General features: G+C 37.0%; 1 protein-coding gene across 1 annotated transcript; it reads left to right on the top strand.

Moving 5' to 3' along the window:
- Positions 1-2,236: 2,236 nt before the first annotated feature.
- Positions 2,237-7,101, top strand: LOC129241141 (ubiquitin-protein ligase E3B). Its single transcript, XM_054877325.1, has 12 exons — positions 2,237-2,601; positions 2,666-2,908; positions 2,982-3,052; positions 3,115-3,296; positions 3,394-3,678; positions 3,748-3,843; positions 3,905-4,337; positions 4,535-4,706; positions 4,775-4,893; positions 4,948-5,327; positions 5,406-6,203; positions 6,257-7,101. Exons 1-12 carry the CDS (start codon positions 2,441-2,443, stop codon positions 6,539-6,541), a joined length of 3,225 nt encoding a protein of 1,074 aa, XP_054733300.1. The 5' UTR covers positions 2,237-2,440; the 3' UTR covers positions 6,542-7,101.
- Positions 7,102-21,990: the final 14,889 nt, after the last annotated feature.

Below are 21,990 nucleotides of genomic sequence, written 5' to 3'. Positions count from 1 at the left end.
CAATTATCGGTCCGGAAAAAACATTGCATTTAATGAACCATCCGCTCAGTTTGTTATGTTTTTCGTAATGGGTTTGGCAGCACAGTCTTTTTTGATTAGTAGCACTTATAAGTGATATTCAGTAAAGCAAAACAAAAAAAAATTTACCGCAAGGGGTTTGAAGATTTTTGGTAATCATTATGTCTAGAACCATTTAAATTTTCGAGTTGCACCTAAATTAGTTAAAAGGTTATTTTGGTTTCTTTCAATAAGTAGAAGAAATTTGTTTTCATTAGTTTTACTACCCAAAATTAAACAAACAGTTTCTTTTCGAGGACCCAAAAAACGTTTACTCTTGCGTCTGCAACATTTTAACATTTCGTTCGCAATACTAAATCGTAATATTTAATACATGGGTATTTATGGATTGTGGGCTGGATCGTAAAATAGTTGACAATTTTGAAATTTGGATCACAAATTGTGGATCACTTAATACATATTGAGAAAATGTGGCTTATGCACGTTTTTTTCTCAGTGAACTTGGTTTTTTCATCATATCGAATGTAGATAGAGAATTTCTCCAGCCTTCGGTTTCGGCTATAATAAACGACAAAACCCATTTGTATTAAAGGATATGAAGGGAATTCCGAGAGCAACTTCGTCTGCTGTGTCGTCGGGGACTCGGCATCAGGATTCTGCCAAGAGTGACAATATTTTGTGCACCGCGAATTTTGCCCGCTCATTTCAAGTTTCTTCCGGCGTGACATTACTCAGAAAAACAGCTCAAACATGAATTTGTTTATTTTCTGCGCTGATTTAATTCATTTGTCGAAACAAAATAGTGGTTTGTTGATTGTTTTACTTATATCGAGCTAAAAACAGATCTTGGGCAATTTTAAAAGCGATATTGCTGAGCAGTGAATTAAGATTAACTTAAATAAAGTGTATTTATTTACTTATTTATAGAGTTAATGGTCAATGGTCATTTTTTAGTATAATGCACTTAAGGTAAATTCTAATAACATTATGCTAAATTATTACACATTAAATAGTACTTCAAATTACTACAGAGTATCGATTTTTAATCTGATAAATTCAGCTCTAAAAAATTCAGATATAATAAAAATCGGGCAAAGCTCTATTAATTAGAGCACTAGCATTGTTAAGCGTTTTATGTACGCTATTGTATACGGAAAGTATTAAAACTGCGAAGATTTCTACGTAGCACATTAAAATATTTTAACCTAAGAGGGACGAGCAGTAAATTTTACCCGAAAGGATGTCGAGAAGAAATGAAAACGACAAAACAGGTTGTCTGTTAAAAAACAGCTTCATAGACAAAATTTGAACATGCTGCGTCAGTTAGTTTGTGTTTTACAGCTATCTTTGTCAGACTACGCAGTAATTTGATGAGAAAATGGAAAAAACTGAATTTCGCTTATTAAGCCGATTCACCCTTAGAAACCCACTGTTTCGACTGTTGTTTGGTCTCTGGTGTTTGGTGATGGATCCATGTTTCGTCCACGGTTACAAAACGGCGCAAAAACTCCTCCATATTGCGATTAAACAACGCCAAACCTTCCTGTGAAGTTGTTACACGATTGCGTTTGTGGTCGACTGTGAATTACTGGGTAGTCTGATAAAGGTAGCTGTAAAACGCAAACTAACTGAAGCAGCACGATCAAATTTTGACAGGAGTCAACTGACAGATGCCTGTTGACAGGAACAGTGTTTCTTTTTCAGTAAAGAGGTCAGAAATACAAAAAGTCATGGACTTATTGACCCGCCCTCGTATTATTAACTATGCATTCATATAACAGAATAAAACGTGTGCCCATAGACGCTTTGGCCTTTATTGTTTATTATAAAATGTAATGTCGAAGTTCGAATGTGTATTTGAAACCTCAGTAAACGTCTTTTAAGGTTTTCCACTAACTGTTTATTAAAACAACAACAAGCAGCCAATTTCGCAATTAAATTAGTTATGCACTTTGTTAATCAGCCCAATAAGTAACCCGGGATATATAAGAATATGTAACAGCTTAAATAATTTTAAACATGTTTTGTACGAATACTGTAAAAATAGCATATAGAGATTGATAAGTATAATATATTAAAAGTGTTTTTAGATCTTAAAAGGTCGTTTTTAAAAAAAACGTAATAAATAAAAATAGTGAAATAAAATGCGACTATGTTCGTGTTGACAAAACAAAGATTTTCGTGATAGCAGTTCCTACTATCCCTTTCTTTGAATGTCAAATTTAGTAAATTTTTATAACATTCAGGGCAGAGCAAAGTCAATAATTACACCTAAAATATTGGTTAAAACTTTTAGCAAAAGCAAATAAAAATCCCAACATGTGAATTGATTTAGAAATCTTTCAGAAATATGATTTGTACAGAACTGAGGCAGTAGGATTATACGACATCACAGAATTCCAATATCAATTGATACGAGAAAATGTTCGTCCCATCTGAATCGCAGAAAAAGTCTTTCTTGGAGCACACCAAAGCAGCTAGAGAGGAGCGTGCATGGGAAAAGCGCCGGGAAGGGGCTGCCGTGCGAATACAGGCGCAATGGAAAGGATATGTGACGCGAAGGCAGTATCACAATAGGATAATGTAGGTGTCTGTGAAATCGAGACTAGTAAATCCTTCATATTTGAAATTTTTTTCGTGACTTCAGCTCCGACTTTGATAATTTAATAGCAAGCGAAGGAAATGAAAAGGATGTAGAACTTTTGCCTGCAAATATTGTGTACCCAGTTGTACGACGTTTCCTAACGTATTTTCAATGCAGAAAACAATCTCTCGAGGCGGAAACATCTCGTGAGAAGTTTGAATGTTTGTGTCGGTATCTAAATAAAGCCATGGAATCAGATTCTCCAAAAACGTCTTATGCAGCTATCTGTTTGCATAAAGATAAGAGGTAAGTTAGAGAAACGTCATGTAGAGAAGCAAGCACAGTTTGCACTCGTAATAAAATTATGCTTGGGTTTCAGCTTGCCTTGGCTGGCACATATCAAAGCGTTAGTGGGTCTGTGCTGTCAAATGTTGGATGAAATTAAACCGGGTATGAATATTAACCAAAGTTAATCTTTAACTTTAATTTAATAAACAAATCTGTACCTTTAGAGAATCATTCGGATAGTATATCATTGGCTTTGTACCTGCATACATTGGTCGTTTTCACATCACCAAAATCTTGGGGTATTCTCCGAAGCAAACAATTTGAGAAAGTGCAGCCTGCGTTGCAGAAAATATGCTGCAATATTCAGGGAAACTTGGTACAAAATGGATTTTTTAAAACAATGCGGGTAAGTCGGAAAAATGATGTGTCGTAAAATGTGGCAAAACTTAAGTTAACTAAATTATATGTACATATACTATTGCTTTATATTCTTTTATCAACAGTCGATCCTATTAAAAGGCACATCACGGGAGGATCTTTCTATTAAACCTGTGTCGCTCAAAGCTATAATGACTCTATGCACCCGGCCTCTTATCGATGGTGACTTCAGTCGAAATATATTGACTCAATTTTTGGCAGAAATACTATCGGTTCCGGCTTTAGTGTACCATTTAAATATTATCACACCGCAATGCATAGAACAGCTTACCTCGATGCAGGTACTCAAACGATTTCTTCAGTGTGCCGAGGATACTAACTTTTTTTCAGGGTTTAAAAGCAGTATGCCAGTACGTAGATTGATACCGCGGAAATACATATTTTAATCAAATACCTTTTATTACATACACGTATCACAGGGGACAAAATTGCTTGCATTTTTGGGAAATGTTGTAAATCTTTTTACAATTGAAAGTCCTGTAGAAGCAAAAGAACTGGCATATCCTCTTTTTACGGTACTAGGTTCATATTTGGCCATATATAAATTGTATTAATAATTTAAATCTTTTGCAAAAGAACGCAACCACTGTACTCCTTGAAAATATTCCCAACACAGTATCTAGTAAAGGTGTATTTACGCAATGGCATGAACTTCTTGGCTGGCATACTCCCTCATTGGATCCAGCACAAAACCAAAATGTTGCTCTAATCAAAAAACAGTTTCATTTGCTATGGGGTCATCGATGCATTAAAGTCCTGTTAGTTGACTTGCTACGGAATATCAATGCCACTTACGAACGTATAGAATTCCAATCACCTTCACAGGCATCTACAAGCAACTTAATTCGGCGAGCATTAGATCGCGGTTCAACACGGGGCAATTTCAGTAGAGGCAGTAGAACATGGCGTCGGATGGATGGAAATGAAGTCGAACATGTATCACGCGTATGCGCAATGTTTTATGCGGCGCTAAATACGCTTTCGCAACTCAGACTTGACATATTAACAGGTAAAGAGAAGTAAAACCCAAGAAGATTTCGCGCTTGAATTGAAATATATTATGCTAATTTCTTGCATCAAGTCTCTATATACAAAATCATACAAAATTAGATGAATTCAATTGATTTAAAGCTAGCGCACTTCACATAAGCCTGCGTGTGTGTATGTGTGTATTTCATAACATAAATTGCATTTCCTTTTTTCAAGGCATATGTTACAACGATAACGTTTTATACGACCTGTGGCTACTTTTGACGTCACTGGGCCCGAATTGCGGCATGAAAGAGTTTATCGATCTGCTAAAGCAAGAAAACGCTTTGCAGCACCCCCAGATCGCCATGTTGATGCTTTTTTGTGACAGCATGACACATTATGTTACGTATGTACTGGTTTGATTGGAAGTGCATACATATTTACGAACACTTAGTACAATAATTTCATTTACAGAATCTTAGATGAATATGAAATGTATACGGAGCAAAAGCCGTTTCTTCTTAATGACTTCATCATGCTTACTTATTTTCTCAACAATATACTTTACAAAATTATAAACGAAAATTTGTTAGGTAAGTATAATTTCATCAGTTTAATTTAAAAATGATATAATAATTTTTTCATAGGAACGAAAAATGTTACTCAATGTCCGGTGTTCGTATCTTTGCACACGTTGCTGCTGTGTCTTTACCGGCGGGACTGTCGTCGCTCATTTGCGCCAAGCAACCATTGGCTCATACCAGAAGTGAAGCCTACGACATTCATCAGTGATTTGGAAAAGGCTAAACGACACGCTGTGATTTTGCTGCAAAAAATGCCCCACATTATTCCCCATGAAGATCGTGTTAAGCTGTTTCGCAAGTTCGTACAGAATGAAAAGGCTGTTATGGGCTTGACGGAGAGCGCCTGTGCCTCGCCGCGTTCCGCATTGATCGTAGTGCATCGCGACCGCATTGTGGAGGACGGCTACCGACAGTTGGCGGCGCTGAGACCACATGCACTTAAGGTGACCAGAATACAAATATAAATCGACTGTAACGAATAATCTTATTTATTTATCTGCGTTTGGCTTATGTTTTGCTAGGGAGTTATTCGTGTGCGTTTCATCAACCAGCAAGGCTTGCACGAGGCCGGCATTGATCAGGATGGCGTCTTTAAGGAATTTCTGGAGGAAACAATCAAGAAAGTGTTTGATCCTTCGCTAAATTTGTTCAAAACGACTTCGGATCAGCGATTATATCCCTCCCCTATATCATATGTGCAAGACAATCATTTGCAGCTGTTCGAATTTGTGGGACGAATGTTGGGTAAAGCGGTGTATGAAGGCATAGTTGTGGACGTGCCATTCGCTTCGTTCTTTCTCTCACAGCTTTTGGGCCAGACACATCAAGCGCTGTACTCTTGTATGGATGAGCTGCCATCATTGGACAACGAGCTCTATCGCAGCCTCACATTCATTAAGCATTACAAACAAGATGTGTCTGACTTGAATTTAACTTTTTCGGTGGATCAGGATGTCATGGGGAAAATTGTAACACACGAATTGCATCCCGGTGGGAAAGCTCGCGCGGTAACCGACCACAACAAACTGGTGTACATCCACTACATGGCTTACTTCCATATGAACACACAAATCCGCGAACAGACGCAGGCCTTTAATCGTGGTTTTCGCAGTATTGTTAATCCAGAATGGTTGTCTTTATTTTCACCACCTGAGCTGCAACGTCTCATTTCTGGCGATACTGTGCCATTAGATCTGCGAGATCTTAGGAAACATACTCAGTATTATGGTGGATTCCACGATTCGCACAGGGTTGTTGGTTGGTTATGGGACATTTTGGCCAAAGACTTCACCGAGGAGGAGCGCAAATTATTTCTTAAGGTTGGAAACTAAATTTTTTAATCGCTTATGTTTTGTACAATCGTTTTTTGTAGTTTGTGACTAGTTGTTCAAAACCTCCGCTGTTGGGGTTTGCCAATCTGGAGCCGCCATTTTCTATTCGCTGTGTTGAAGTTGGTGACGACGAGGATACGGGCGACACTATTGGTAGTGTCATACGTGGTTTTTTCACCATCCGCAAGAAGGATCCACTTAATCGCTTGCCAACATCATCCACATGTTTTAATTTACTGAAGTTGCCAAACTACCAGAAGAAGTCAACATTGCGTGACAAATTGCGATACGCTGTTAGCAGCAATACAGGATTTGAGTTGTCCTAAAAAACTGTATTATTTAAGCAAAAAGTTTCAGCCTGCAAAGTCATAACTTATTAACAACACTAACATGAAGTGTCACAATAACGTCTGGTATCGCTACGAGTCTACATATCAGCCAGCTTCAAATTCGAGCCGTTGAACCCTATATTCGATTTTTCTCTGAGAAGTAACTCATATGCCCAACTTTATTTTTAAATTATGTATTCTTACAACGTAGTGATTTTCTGCGTTATATATTCAAAAGTGTTTGTTACTATAATTCGGATTAAGGTATCGCTTTTCAAACATTCTCCTTTGTGTACAAAAATAATGTGTGGTTTACTTTCGCAGTTTTCTCATTAATGTTGTGCAATTTATTATGTTTGGGAGTTTTAGATAACTGTGATAAAAAATTTACATAAATAGCATTGTCGTAATGTAATATTTGTCTATTTTACACATATATTAATGCTAATGGAACATCTGGGAACTATGTTGAATGTGCATAAGTATAAAAGCGAAATTCAATAAACTGAATATAATCAATGAAATTAAAAGTAGAACGTCCAGTTTTATTAAAAAAAATAATATTCTAAAAGTTTCTTACTTGTGTCAACGATCTTCGCCCGAATTTGCACTGGTATGCACAGATACCGATTCCAAAACCCTTTCCCCAAATGTAATACGTGGTAAGACATTCACTTTTCCTTATTTCTACTTTTCGCTTATCAGTAAATGTAATTTTAGTAAAAATATAGTAAACATTTTTTTTGTTTCCGCTTTGAAAAATTAATTTCTGTTTCGCTTTGCCGGGATATTAAATGATATTAGCGCTTTTGAATGTGGGACCGCAAGAAGCACTTAATGTTTTTACTTCATTGCCAGTCCGGCATTCGAAACAATTTTTTTTAATTAACAGAAGTATCATCTATTCGTCGAGATTGGACCAATTGAAATTATATTATATTATTTTTTATTATTAATTAAAATTATGGGTGTGGCACTTGCGGTACAACAACGCATAATAGCTTTAAAACTTTACAGTTGAATATTTTTTGTTTCTTTGTGTTGGCAGCCCTAGTGCGGCTTTCTTGTAACTGTCGCTTCATTTTGATTGGCTGTACCAGATTATATCATTTTTCTCTGTCTGGTAAACTGTCTGCCATTTCTGTTCGCCATTGCTGCGCGGAAGTGATGCTTCGTGTTTATTACAGGAATCAAAGCAACAAAAATGAGAAATGCTAACAACAAAACGCTTGCAGAATACTTATGGACGTGTGTTGGAACTTACACACATACTTTCTTATATGCACGGTAACTTATATATATAACTACATATGTGTGTGTGTCTGTATAAATAATGATCTTTAAGTTTAGTGTGCTAAGGTCCCGTTTCGGACGAAAAGGAAAATCTACGAATTATTTTGGTGAAAATTCTTTCATTTATTTAAATTTAAAGTTTTATTTCAAAGATATTAAAAATTCGAACAAAAAATGAAAGTGGTTGGTCCTATGCTACATGTCGTTTTTGTTTTGTTTGGGGTTAACGTTTGTTCTGATACACATTACGCACAAACGTATTTGGAACGGCATATTTTGTCCCGTCTTTATGCTTTACTTTCTGCATTCTTAGGTTACTTAAACCAATTTCTCGCTTTATTACTTGCAAATTGTGAGCTATCGGGTTCGAGTCAACGGGCCGGTCAACCTACATACATACATATATGCCAAATTTGGATACTCGTAAAAACCTTTTATTGGTTATACAACGACAATAACAACAAGTGCAATGTATTTTGTTTTTGCTCTTGGTCCCTCGAATGTTAAAATCTATAAACAAAGATTGTTAGTTTGGAGTAACTCAAACAAAATATGGCAATTTAGAGCCCAAATAAAAAAAAAATAAATTAGCTACTCTACTGCTATTACCTATTCAATATGCCTCAGTTATAATCTATTGATGTGATTCCATCTATTCCTTTAGTTTTAATCTAATGATTTGCTGCAATGGAATTGGGGGAATCGTCCTGCGTTTTGTACATACATACATATTTTTGCCCCACATGAAGTCTGAGTTTGGTTTTGAGGATTGAGTGCCTGTGTTTTTATTGTTTTGTTTTCTTTTTTTTTGGATTAAAAAAAGTAACAATATGACAAAGTTTACTTTTAACTTTTGTGTGAGGTTACCCAAGGCGAATTCTTGGTGGTGGTGGCACTAGGCCAACAACAACATTTTATAAATTAGAATGTCATGTCAAAGTAGAAAATAAAGAAGTAATTTATTTATTTAAAACAAATTGCGCATTTTCTCATTATTTTCATTATTTATACTGACATCCGAAAGTACACGGCGAAAAAAAAAGCGCAAAAAAAAAAAACAAATCAGCTGGCCTACTGTTTCCACCTTTAATAGATTCGCCTGGGATTTACCTATCGTCTAGTTATTTGCAGCAATACCTACTCTTTTCTCGAAGCCCTCTCCATTAACTTTGACTTAATGTTGTTGCCAAAGTCTCTTCTAATTTTCTCGACAATTCTGAAAGGGATTCGCTTCCGGTAGTAGCGCCGCAACAGCACAAAATGCAATGCAAAAAATAAATAAAATATGTATATTCGTGTTTCTTTTAACCGAAGTTGCGGATAACACGTTTGTACATACTTATCATGGCTGTATATGTGTATGCATGTTTATATATGTAGGTACAAAAGCGAGTGTAAATAGTGATTGAGTGCACGCTTATCAGCACTTCACAGAATACCGCATCTTAAGTGATGGCGCCAAGCTCAACAGCCAGACTCAATCTTCATGTCATTGTTATTGCATTTTCTTTTGTTTTTTGTTTTGTTGGTTTCAGTTAAGGTTTATTGCTGAATGTGGAGTTTCGACGGCTGTTGGGACTTTTGAAAGATGTATTTATGGATATGTGTGTGTGCCTATGTACAGACTTTAGACCTTGTAGTGTTAAACCTTTTTAGCCTCATCGAGTGCCACCTTAGGGGTTTGGGAATGATTTTGGATAGTATCCAATAGAGTCAGGTTTTTTGGTATATTAAGGAAAAGTGGTAAAGGTTCTTGGGAGAAGTCTACACCGGGTCACGAAATTCTGTACCTTTTTGAAAATTATGAGCTCACGGAATAGGGATATAAGAACCGTAACCTGAGCTAGCAACTATGCACGATTAACACATTGGAAGTTATTTATTTAATTTCCAACACAACAACCTTTGGTTTTATTTTAGCATTACATTTAGCAACTTAAGTCGATTTAGAATTGTTTTCTTTCAGCTGCTAAGTTGCTTCCTTTTCTCGATATACTATATTTAATCAATTAATCACTTATAGCCTTATTTTGTGCAATCTGTGTGTATAATAAAAGCTCAACAAAATGCTAAATTTTTCTATGATAAATCAGAACTTATAGACCTTAAAGCAAAACCTATTAAAGTCACATATGTAAGTCCAAAAGTCCATATATTTTCAAACTTTAGTTCTAAAACTGATTTCTAAGACGTTTAAAATTTGAGAGAAATAATAAAACAAATACATTTAATAAAATGATCACAGCCTTGGGTCCAAATTAGAAACGTGTATTACTAGGTTGTTTGATAAGGTTTGCGGTTCGATAAGAGAGGGCGTTCATTCTTAGTTTGTAAGCCATTTAGACGTCGATACTAAGAGTCATTTCTACAATGGAAAAATCAGGTATCGCGCAGGGATTGAATTTTTATTTTTGGAAGGAACACATTCGATTGCGACTCTTCAGCAACATTTAGAGCGTTTTCGAACGGGTAAAGTGAATTTTGTGTGTCGATTCATCACTATGAATGCGACTTGGGTCTATCACCATGATCCTAAATCAAAACAAGAGGCTAAAGAGTGATGCCAACCTGGTTCTTCGGCTCCGAAACGAGTTCTTGTCCAGAAAACGGCCAAGAAGGTGTTAGCATCAGTTTTTTGGGATACGAAAGGAGTTTTTTTGTGAATTACTTGCAAATTGATCAAACAATAAATTCTAAATATTATTGTATCTGCGAACTAACCGCGATTGTTCGTGAGCTCGAGCACCTTAAAGTAAATAAAGTGTTTTTTATCGCACCATTACTCGTAACAATGGTACTGGTGCTTCGCGAAACGTCATGGAGGTGGTCATCGAAAGAATGCAGCGTCATGAATGGTTCAAAAAGTGAAGTAGCGACTTGAGCGTAGTCCCCGACGAAGTACCAATCAAATGGCGAAAGAACTGAAAATATCTGACCATAGCATCCGCCGCCTACTGAAAAATTATATCAAAGTCAAGCCTTACAAGATCCAAAAGGCGTATGATCTCATACCAAAACAGCAACAAGTCAGACTGGAGAGAGCGAAGGAGTTGCTTCGCTTGGCCGAAAGCGATCAATTTCCGAACATTGTGTTTTTTGACGAGAAAATATTTCAAATTGAGCAATTCGTAAACTCCCAAAACGATAGGGTATATTTGACCGCCCGTTCATATGAGGATTTGAGTCATCGATTGGCCACCAGGAGGCAGCACCCGACACAGGTAATGGTTTGGGCCGCTGTAACTGTAGATAGGCGCTCTCCAATCCTTTTCATCGAGCCTGGCGTCAAGGTATATGCGAAATATTATCGGAAAAGTAATCTGGAGGTTGCCTTGAAGCCGTGGGCAGACGAACATTTCGGTGACAGACCATGGACGTTTCAACAGGACTCGGCACCGTCTCACACGTCTCGAGTGAACTAAGAATGGCTAAAAAACAACGTTCCAAACTTCATAACGCCCAAACAAGGGCCCCAAATTCACAAGACGCGAATCCGATGGATTATTTTCTTTGCGCCATTTTGGAGAGTAAGGTCCGAACTAAAAGATTCACCAGTCTCAAGGCGCTGAAAAAAGCCCTTGTCCACGAGTGGGCCAAAATACCTGCAAGTCCCATTCGGGCAGCTTGCGATTCGTTTCTGGACCGACTCAAAACCACAGTCAAGACAAAACGTGGCCATATCGGGCCATATCGTAAATGGATTCTTAATTTTATATTATTTTTACACATTTCTTACTTTAAATTGAACAAAAGTAATTTTCCAAACTAAATTTATGGCCTTTTTAATTGGTTACACTTTGAGTGCCGGATCCTGTAGTGAGGGTAAGCGTTGTCCAGGTGATTTTAATTTATTTGTATACCCAAGTGCGTCCAAATAGTTGTGCGACAACTTGCGAAAATTGTTTAATTTTATTTATTGTTATTTATTACATTTAATATATAAGTACATATCCATACATATATTATGGTATTCAATATATACCACATTGATCAAAGGGTTTCCTGAACAACCGCGAGGTAACCTTCTACTGATTTGAGTTCCGTTTTTTTGCTTTTGCTGTTTTTTTTTTTTGGATTTAAATTTGCAACAACGAGTTTGAATTAAATTTTGCGTTAAAAATGTACTTAAGGGAAATGTTTCGGTGAAGATATTCTAAAAAAACAGAAATTTACGAGTGGCATGAGCGCTTTAGAAGAACTCGTGAGTCCATCGAGGATGACGATCGTAATGCCAGGTGAAAACATCAATAAAGTGAACGAAAAGTTGATGAATAACCCCTAATTAGCCATTAGAGAGCTAGCAGAGGACTCGAACATTGCTTATGGACTCGTTCCGGACATTGGAATTAATGATTTGGGTTCGGGCCGTGTTGTTGCAAAGTTGGTCCCAAAAGGATCTGAATTTCATGCAAGAAAGAGACCGCGTTGATATCGCCAAAGACACAATTTCCGACGTAACATTCATTAAACGCATCATTACTGGAGACGAAACGTGGGTTTATGAGTGCGCCACGCAGTCCAGACATTAGGCGAGTGAGTGCAGAGTTACGAATGAACCAAGACCAACGGATTATAACGGTATTGTGCACCACGAATTTTTGCCAGAATGTCAGACGGTTAATGCGGACTACTATTTCGGTGTTATGAGGGGCTTAGGGGAAGTGATTTGCCAAAAAAGAAAGGGTTTGGGAGGAAACAATTCGTGGATTTTGCACCGTCGCAGAGTGTCCAAGAACGAAACGAATACCACCCAATAGTAATCGAGTTCCCCGATATGGCTCCCCGCAATTATTTTCTGTTTGATCGAGTCAAAAAACCACTACGGGGAACGCGTTTTATCAGCCGAAAGGAAGTAATGGAAAAATCGAAGACGGCTCTGATGGCTTTGCCGAAAGTAGAATTCCAGAAATGTTCCGAGAGCTGGATCAAACGCTGGCATAAGTACTTTGCACTTCATGGGGAGTACTTCGAAGGTGATAACATAGGTTTTGAGGAATAAACTTGTATTTTGAATTTTCTGAATATATTCCGGGAACTTTTTGATCAAGATGTTAATAAATAAGGACTGAATTTTGTTGTTCTAATCTAATACATAAAATTTCGCAAGGCGTATGACAATAATTTCATAATTTTTCCGTATTATGAGGTGACATTTTTTCGAGAAAGGAAAATACTATTATTCCTGCAAAATGTGTGGGACTAGGTTTTAACGGATGTGCTACAATGGCTGGCAAAATTAATGCTGTTTTGAAAATTGTAAGTCACCCAAAATCAAGCGGTTAAAATTTTGGTTGCAATGGAGCGTGGAACATTTGGCCAGTACTTTAAGAAGAGAACTACGACAACGGGGTCTCGTCTAAATGGTAAATAACAAAATTTAAAGATGACAACTATTATAAATACATTTTCTCTCTCAAGGTTTATATGTACTTATATATGTATGTATGTATGTATATTGAGAGCCCAGAGTTGGTTGCTAAAAATGAGGCGATATTAAAAGATCTTTTTTAAGATGAGTTCACAAAAATCGTATATGTTTATAACGCTCTAGAGAACAAACAACTTTTACACCCTTTTGGATTTCTGCTCGCCATTGTTTACTTACTTTTTGGAAATAAAAGGAAGTTGGACACGCGAATTCCGCCAAAAACAAAATCAAACATTTATTTTTTTATTTATGCTTTATCATAATGTCGAGTTTAATGCTTTTGGTTTTGTTAATGATGAAAACCCTCTGCGGATAGAACAAATGTGGCATCTTTGGCAGAGCAGTTACTCTTTTAGGTTACTCAGGAACAATATTTAAACAATATTTTGCTAGTTTGGTTTGGCATTGTTTTGATTAAGTGCTATCAAAAGACACGCAAACAACAGCTCTGCCCTTTGGGTCATAGGTCCTACCAAAAATTTGTTGCAAACAATAACTGCTTTCGATTGAACACTTCTCTGTTCGCTTGGTGGGAAATTTTCATATAAAACCAGCAACAAAGTTATCGAGCAAGACTCGCTAGTAGCGAGTTAAATTTATATAAATAAATAATTGGCGGGTACTCCCTTTCTGGGTGTTTGACCGAGCTCCTCCTCCTATTTGTGGTGTGCCTCTTGATGTTGTTCCACAAATGGAGGGACCTACAGTTTCAAGCCGACTCCGAACGGCAGATATTTTTATGAGGAGCTTTTTCATGGCAGAAATACACTCGGAGGTTTGCCATTGACTGCCGAGGGGCGACCGCTATTAGAAAAAAACGTTTTCTTCATTTTGGTGTTTCACCGAGATTCGAACCTAAGTTCTCTCTGAATTCTGAATTCCGAATGGTAGTCACGCACCAGCCTATTCGGCTACGGCGGCCGCCTATGGTTATACCTCATAAAACTAGTATAACTCACTATATTTAATGCTGCCAACTTTCATTTCTTATACTAGGCGAGTTTCATTACTAATACTAATTAAGTGCTCTTTTCCAGTGTTGCCCATGTTTATTTATGACAGTTGCTTCCTCTTTCGTTTCTAGCCGTTAGCTCACATGCCTGGACTATTTGCTTATATTTTTTATACTTTCAGGAGGAAAACTTTTAAAAACAATGCAATAAATCGAAAGCAGTTAATGTTTACGCTCCACTGAGCCAATCATTTGCTGACTTGTTCATTACCATATTCATTTGTTTTGCTAAAATTGTGGTTAATTTTTTTGCCATGTCAAAATCGTCCTTTTCTCTTTTGACATTATTACCAGAGCTCCAGAATGGTGGTTATTAGAAGTGGTAACAATTTTGGGTAACAAAATTTGCTGGTAATAAAGTTTTCGCTAACAGTCAGAGTCAGAGTAAGCTAACAACAGGTAAGTAGTAGCTAGAAAAATATTTATTTTGATAGCGGCGCCAAGAGCTTTCGCTAAGTATTTGTTATCCTTTGAAAAAGGCAAAAACTATGGGCCACTTCCATTGCCGGAAAAATTTCACACGTACATATGTACATACTTACATACATCTCAAATTGAAAGAGAAGCAGACATATGCGTCTGTACATACATAAAATAAGATTATGTACGCCACACAATTATATAATATTGTTATATTGCACTACTTATCATTACCCTGCCCTAAATTGATCTCGTATGATTGTGGAAGCCTTGGAATTTAATGCTCACCTATCCATTTTATTGGATATTTCAACATGAAACAAGCCGCAAAATTGTATTTGCAAATATTTACTTCCATTGTTTTAGAATTTTGGTGCATCAAATTGTTTGCACCATTGCAAACATTTTATCTATGAACATACATACATATATATGCATACATACATACATACGCATACAGATATGCGCATGGTATTTTAGTATTTGTGCTTGTGAACATGGATTTGTCTCCGAATAGAAATATTCAGGCGAGTAAATATAACGCCGTTCTAACTGGCGTCAAAGTGGTTCAGGAAAAGCAACAAGTCTGCGGGCAAAATTTTTCACCAACAACAAACAATGACGGTCAGGTCTTTCAAGCCAGCCAAATCCAACAACAAAAAGAAATATTATGAAACCTTCAGCTCTTGAGTGGTTTTATTGTTTGGCAGATAAATATGTGTGTATGTGCATACATTAAATTAGGTTGGTCAAAAGAATACAAAAACTAATACTACCACAACGGACATTGTTAAGAAGAGAATGGTTGCAGTTGAGTGCATTGTAGGGGTATAGTAGTTTCAAGAGGTATTAGCATGGAAACTCAAGTGGCAGCCTATAGTCCACGGGCTCAATACTTTTGTTGTGAATGCAGCATTGTGAACGACTTTGTATTTAAGAGGAGGCTATGCAAATCTGTAATTTATTGTAATAACATAACAATTGGGATGGCAATTACTGAGCGTGTTACTTTTCATGGCACTACGCGAGGATAATGGTAACAATTACAGGATCTTCAATATCGCATATTCGGCCAACGGCATAAGTATATGTATATAGATTCTTTCTGTATTTGTATTGCTAAGAAGTGAGTCTTTCTTTGTTCCAGAGCAAGTAATACTTTCTTTACAGTAAAACTTTGTTGTAGCCACCTCAGGTCGCATGTGAACAAAGCTGAGAACAAAGCGTACCTTTTGTTTAGGATGCGACTAGTCCTTCTCTCGTTTGTTTATCTCAAATTGAACACGGATAGCATTTTCTCTTTCCTAACGAAGTGTCCATTTATACACATAAATAAAAGAGCGTAGCCAGGGGGAAGGTGCTGATCGACCGCCGATGTAGTTTTCAATATTATACGTAAATACCCCTTTGAGTTAGCAGAAAAGTATTTAATTGAAATTATTGTTCCTTTCACAACTGTATCCGTATATTAATAGCGAACCTTTTGGCCTTACTTAGATTCCTTAATATCATCATCAGGTTCTCGAAGCGAAACAATCCTGCATTTTCCTTGGCTGCGGAACCTCGTTGGAAATATAAATTTTGACTCTCTAAAAACTAGAATTTCTCGATGTTGTTTGTTATCATGTCGATGGTATAGAGAAAGAAATACAATGGTGGTATAAGCTTGCCAAAACAAGGAAATACGGATCTGTTTTGTGGCTATTCACAAACGGAATTTTACCCAAAAATCAGGCAAGCGCTTGAAATTTTACTTGCGGCACCCCTCGCTCCAAGCAGAGTAAAGGCTTGGTTGACAATTAGTATGACGAAATAGGTGGAATAAAAATATCTCATTTTAGATACTTCCGCGAAAACTTGTTATCATTTGGCTTTTTTATATGCCTTTAATGCTCTAAATAAAATGGAATCTTCAATACAATTTGGCACCCCTTTGTGATTAGCTGGCTACACCCTTGCACTTAACAGGGTGAACGATAGGAAGTGTTACCTATTCAAAGCACCATAATCTTTTTGTGTGAAATTAGTTTTTATTGATTTCAAACACGAAATTGCTCAAAACTGATTAAAATTTTAACATATTTTTACTTTAGCTCGATATGACCACCTTTTGCCTTGACTATAGACTTCAAACGGTCAAAAAATGAGTTGCATGCTGCACGAATGTGATCTTGAGGTATTTTGGCCCATTCTCGTATAATCGCTTTTTCCAGCGCATCCATACTGGCATATTTTTTAGTCCTCACCTTGCTCTCCAAAATGGACCAGAAGGTTCACACGAGCTTTATGAGGCGGTGCCGAGTCATGTTGGTACGTCCATGGTCTACGACCGAAATGTTTGCGTGGCCAAGGCTCCAAAGCAGCTTCTAAAACATTTTCCCGAAAATAAGTCGCATTCACTTTGACACCAGGCTCGATAAAAACGATTGGAGAGCGTCCATCAGCGGTCACTGCGGCCCAAACCATTACTTGCGATGGGAAATTGCTTCGAGTGGCCATACGTAGGCTCAAATTCTCGTATGAGCGTTCGCTCAAGCAAACACGATCGTTTTGAGTGTTTATGAACTGCTCAATTGGGAAATTTTTTTCTTCAGAAAACACAATGTTAGGAAATTCGCCGCGTTCGTGCAAGCGCGACCCCTCCTTTGCTCTTTCGCACCGAACTGTTTTTTGCTGGGGTGAACTTGTAATCCTTGACCTTGAGTTCATTTCTCAATATGCGTCGAATGCTGTCTTGCGATATTTTCAGTTCTTTGGCCATTTTTCTTCCGCTTGGACGTGGATTTCGTTCAAGTCGAGCCTTCCCTTTCCGAACCATTTCTGGCGTTGTTGGGGTTGTTTTTGGTCCCCCTCCATAGCGTTTTGCAATGCTACCAGTATCAATGTAACGTTTTATAGTGCGATACACAAACATTTTATTCACCTTGAGGTGACTGAGCTCACGAACAATGGCTGGTTGTGATTTTCCTGCCAAATATAACGCAATCACACTATTACGTTTGAATTCCATCACAGAAAAAAAAATTCAACAAAACTGAGACGCAAATGCATTTGATGGCTTATAAACAATATATTGAACTGACATTAGAATAATTTTGACGTTGATGTCATGAGCTGTTTTACACATACAAGCAGTGTGAAGTTGGTAACACTTCATATCGTTTACCCTGCATATATATACATATATAATTGGCGCGTACACCCTTTTTGGGTGTTTGGCCGAGATCCTCCTCCTATTTGTGGTGTGCGTCTTGATGTTGTTCCACAAATGGAGGGACCTACTGTTTCAAGCCGTCTCAGAACGGCAGATATTTTTATGAGGAGCTTTTTCATGGCAGAAATACAATCGGACGTTTGCTATCGCCTGCCGAGGGTCGACCGCTATTAGAAAAATGTTTTTCTTAATTTTGGTGCTTCACCGAGATTCGAACCTACGTTTTCTCTGTGAATTCCGAATGGTAGTCACGCACCAACGCTATGGCGGCCGCCTTGCACATACATATAGTATGTATGTATATCTATATGTACTAAGTATAAATCTAAAACTGATGTTACGAAGATGGAGCTAAAATTCATTGCTACCAGCATATATGTATGTGTGCATATGTATGTATGTATGTGTAGTTTATTTAAATCAAAATACTACCTATACGTTGATAACCATTTTGGGAAATCTACTTCAACTAGTTGACAACAAAACTTCCGGTTTGTTTTTGCTACTGCTGTATTAAAAACGTATCCAGTATAAAGTCATGAAATCGAATATAGATTTAATTCGTGGTAATACGCATACGCGATCGAGGAAAGTATTCTCGTACTTATCTTGTACAATACACAAGTAATGTAAAAATTTCGCTCCGCACTTTGAATGTATTCTCTTAATATTCCTTATACGTATGTATGTATGTATGAATGTAAAACACTACCATTCGGTTGGTCCTGCGCTCCAGACTTCTGTATTTCAGTCATGAAATATCTCTCTTAAATGTATAGGTGCTCCATTTGTAAGACATTTGTAAGACGCGTGCCACGATTCGGAGGAGAGTAGTCCGTCAAATACCACATACATACATACATATGTACATATGTGTGTAGATACTTACAATTGGTCTTAAAAGCACACATTTACCAATCCGTTCCTTGCTATTAGTAAGTAACAACTGCGACTATAAGAAAACAAGCGATCACATTACATTATTTATCCGCCTATGTATGTAACACACATACATACTTACCTAAATTTAAAAAAATAAATCAGTTCTTTTTTTTCGTATTTCAACTCATTAGAGCTTCTACTCCCCCATTGTACCCCTTACACAAATTAATTTACTTGTTAATTGGTGTTTTACGAGTATTTAAATATCCGATTTCACCATTTCCCCAACCTCAAAGTAATCCTACACTTAAATAAAATAGTACGACATGCATTTGTACAGTAACAGAGACAAGAAATGGGAACAATACTACAAGGCTATAACATAAAATCAACAAGCGAAAAGCGAAAAGCGGCAACAACAGTAGCAGAAGCAGCAGCAACAGCCGCTAAATGACAGCACCAATAACAATTGTTGTAATTGCCAACGCCGTGTTTTGTTTGACATCTTCAACTATCAATTGCCGGCATTGATTCAATGGCAGATCATCGCCAATATAACAACGACAATGACAAGCACGCCGACATCTGTTGCTGCATTCGGTTGCATCTGCCGACGGCTACTGTGACTGTGACTGCGGCAGCGGATGCGCCTAGTCGAGTCTCCGAACGATGGCCAATTTCATGCATTATCAACTTGTTTATTTTCGTTTATTCTTCATGGTGCATTTTCACTTACATAGTGTTTGTTTGCCCTTTGTCTCCTACAACTCATTTTACGTCGCCATCGCTGTGGTTTGCTCGGGCGTCGCAATAAAATTGTTATTTTCCTATATACATACATACATACTCGTAAGTTGTTCGAATGTATAGTATTTGCCTTTGCTTCCTCCGCAGAAAACGAGAGGGGCGGTTCTGCATGTCATCGTAAACTTGGTTTGAAGCACCGCTGGCTTTCTGCCTCCGTCTGGGCCGAGGTACACAAATCAGCTAATTTACTTTTCACTGATAATTTTCTTTTTATATAAAATATCTGAGTTCTTCTGCATGTGGCTCGATGGGCATAAATACACACCATACTATGTATATGTGTGTATGTGCATACACATTCTCGTACATAAGCATGTCGGTAGGTCCTTGTTGGTGGCACTCACTTAAATTTATAAATATTGCTTTGGTTTAATATATTAATGCGTCATTCGCCCCTAGAGATGTTCTCTAAACACAGGAGGATTGCTGACTTTTGTCTGTGGATGATATTATCGAGGGTTGAAACCACATTTCATGGTAAGGAAAATGACGCACATACTTACTAACATACAAGGACCCTTGTTAATGATGCTAATGATGATGTCGAACTTGTCGACGTGGTGTATTACGAGTACCTACTTACTTCTAAATTAATAGGGATTACGTTTGTGTCTACATAGTAATAACATTTATGTAAGTATGTATTACGTTTATGTCTGCGTAGGTATGCATGCACAGATATGTTAGATGGACTCTAAAGATGAAGTGCGTGTTTGAAGCCGACGAATGTACTAGATCGCTGGGATAAAGTCGATTTTGAAGATGAGTTAATTTTTTAATTTAGGCACGCGCACAAGTTGTTTTGCGAGTCGCCTATAGAATTATAATATTTACTTCTGAGATTTTTCGACAAGAATTTTAATTTATTTTTTATGTAAGCATAGATCGCCAATGATTTAGATAATCCAGCTCAGAAATAAACAGACGAAAAGAAGAAGAGGAATGAGTCGATGTAATTGTTGAATGATAGAATAAATCGTGCGCACCTACATTTGCACACAAAAGTTTCGTTAATATTTCTTAATTTTTATTCATTCAGAAAAAAGTCTAAGCATCCTTTGGGATTTGCATGACAGGGATTTTATTTGCAGAAATATTATTGATCGAAACAGTTTTTCATTAATCAAGAAATGTAAAAATGCGAATAAGAATGTAAGAGGAAGAAGAAATTACGCTAACAACACACGAATAAATTGCACAAGTTTCTGACGTCAATATAAAAGCGACGACGATTATGACGACGATTATAAAAGCTGCTATAATACAGAAGAGGAGGAAATTATTAGACACCCCCTTTGTGAGTGAGAAGGATTGGCTAGGAGAAGACTTTACACGCTTGGTAGTGCATTTTTAACGGATGTAGCGGATATACATAGCGCATCTTAAACTAACGAAGTTAAGCCCGTTTATAAAAGCCACAGGATGGTTTAAAAGGGATCCCATAGTGTAAGGATAAGTACCAGTGGTATCACAATGGACCTACGACAGGTCTAAGTGCGTCATATTGGCAGCCACCACCCAGCTACCTACCTATGTACCTACTTTGACGTCACACACAATTTTTTTTCAAATTTACTGAGAGTACTTGCTTACTTTTGACAAAATTAGTAAAAAGATATTGCAAATATTGAATTGTACGAATGATGAAAGATGTGATTTTGATCAATGTTATGAATAACTCTTTAGTAATCCTTTAATACTTTTAAAAAATATTAATAATTTGCTTTTTGTTATAAATTGGATTTATTTGTTTTAATTTTTTTTTGTAATATTAATTGCCTAAAGTTACCTAAATATAATCTACGAGTATATATCATGAATAATGTGAAATAAATAAATTTCGGCATAAAATCGACTGCTTTTAATTACCCACAGAATTAAATGCGCACCAAACGCAGAGTTACTATCAAATAAATGTGTTGGGTACAGGGTAAAAGACATCCTGTAAAATATCTCATGGACTAAATGTTTTCCAGACCTGCTGATTACCTGTCATCGTTTTTTGCTTAATCTAAATGTAACGCCTTAAAGATAGGCCGCTAAATATCTCATCCACTGCATTTCTCCAGGACCTGCTGATTAAAGATCTACTGATTGAGAGAGCTCGTCATAAGTAAAATATTCAGGATCTGTCATTGGTTATATGGTGATGTAGTCACTTTGGGAGCCTAATAAGCTGATGGAAGTTGAATATGTTTTTTCCGAAATTTTCAATACTTTGAGAAACTTAAATTGAATCGGAACGAAATTTTTTGGAAATATCCCGAATATCGAGCCTCTTATTCAATCGGGTGTTGGTCAGTATATTTCTTTAGGGCAGTTATTGTATATGAACCAAATTATTTATTAAAACGAGTTTGCAACATTTTTAAACCCAGTGTGACCTACTG

The sequence above is a fragment of the Anastrepha obliqua genome, chromosome 3 (genome assembly GCF_027943255.1).
Source record: "Anastrepha obliqua isolate idAnaObli1 chromosome 3, idAnaObli1_1.0, whole genome shotgun sequence".
In the NCBI taxonomy this organism is placed as follows: domain Eukaryota; kingdom Metazoa; phylum Arthropoda; class Insecta; order Diptera; family Tephritidae; genus Anastrepha; species Anastrepha obliqua.
This window is presented reverse-complemented; position numbering and strand designations above follow the sequence as displayed.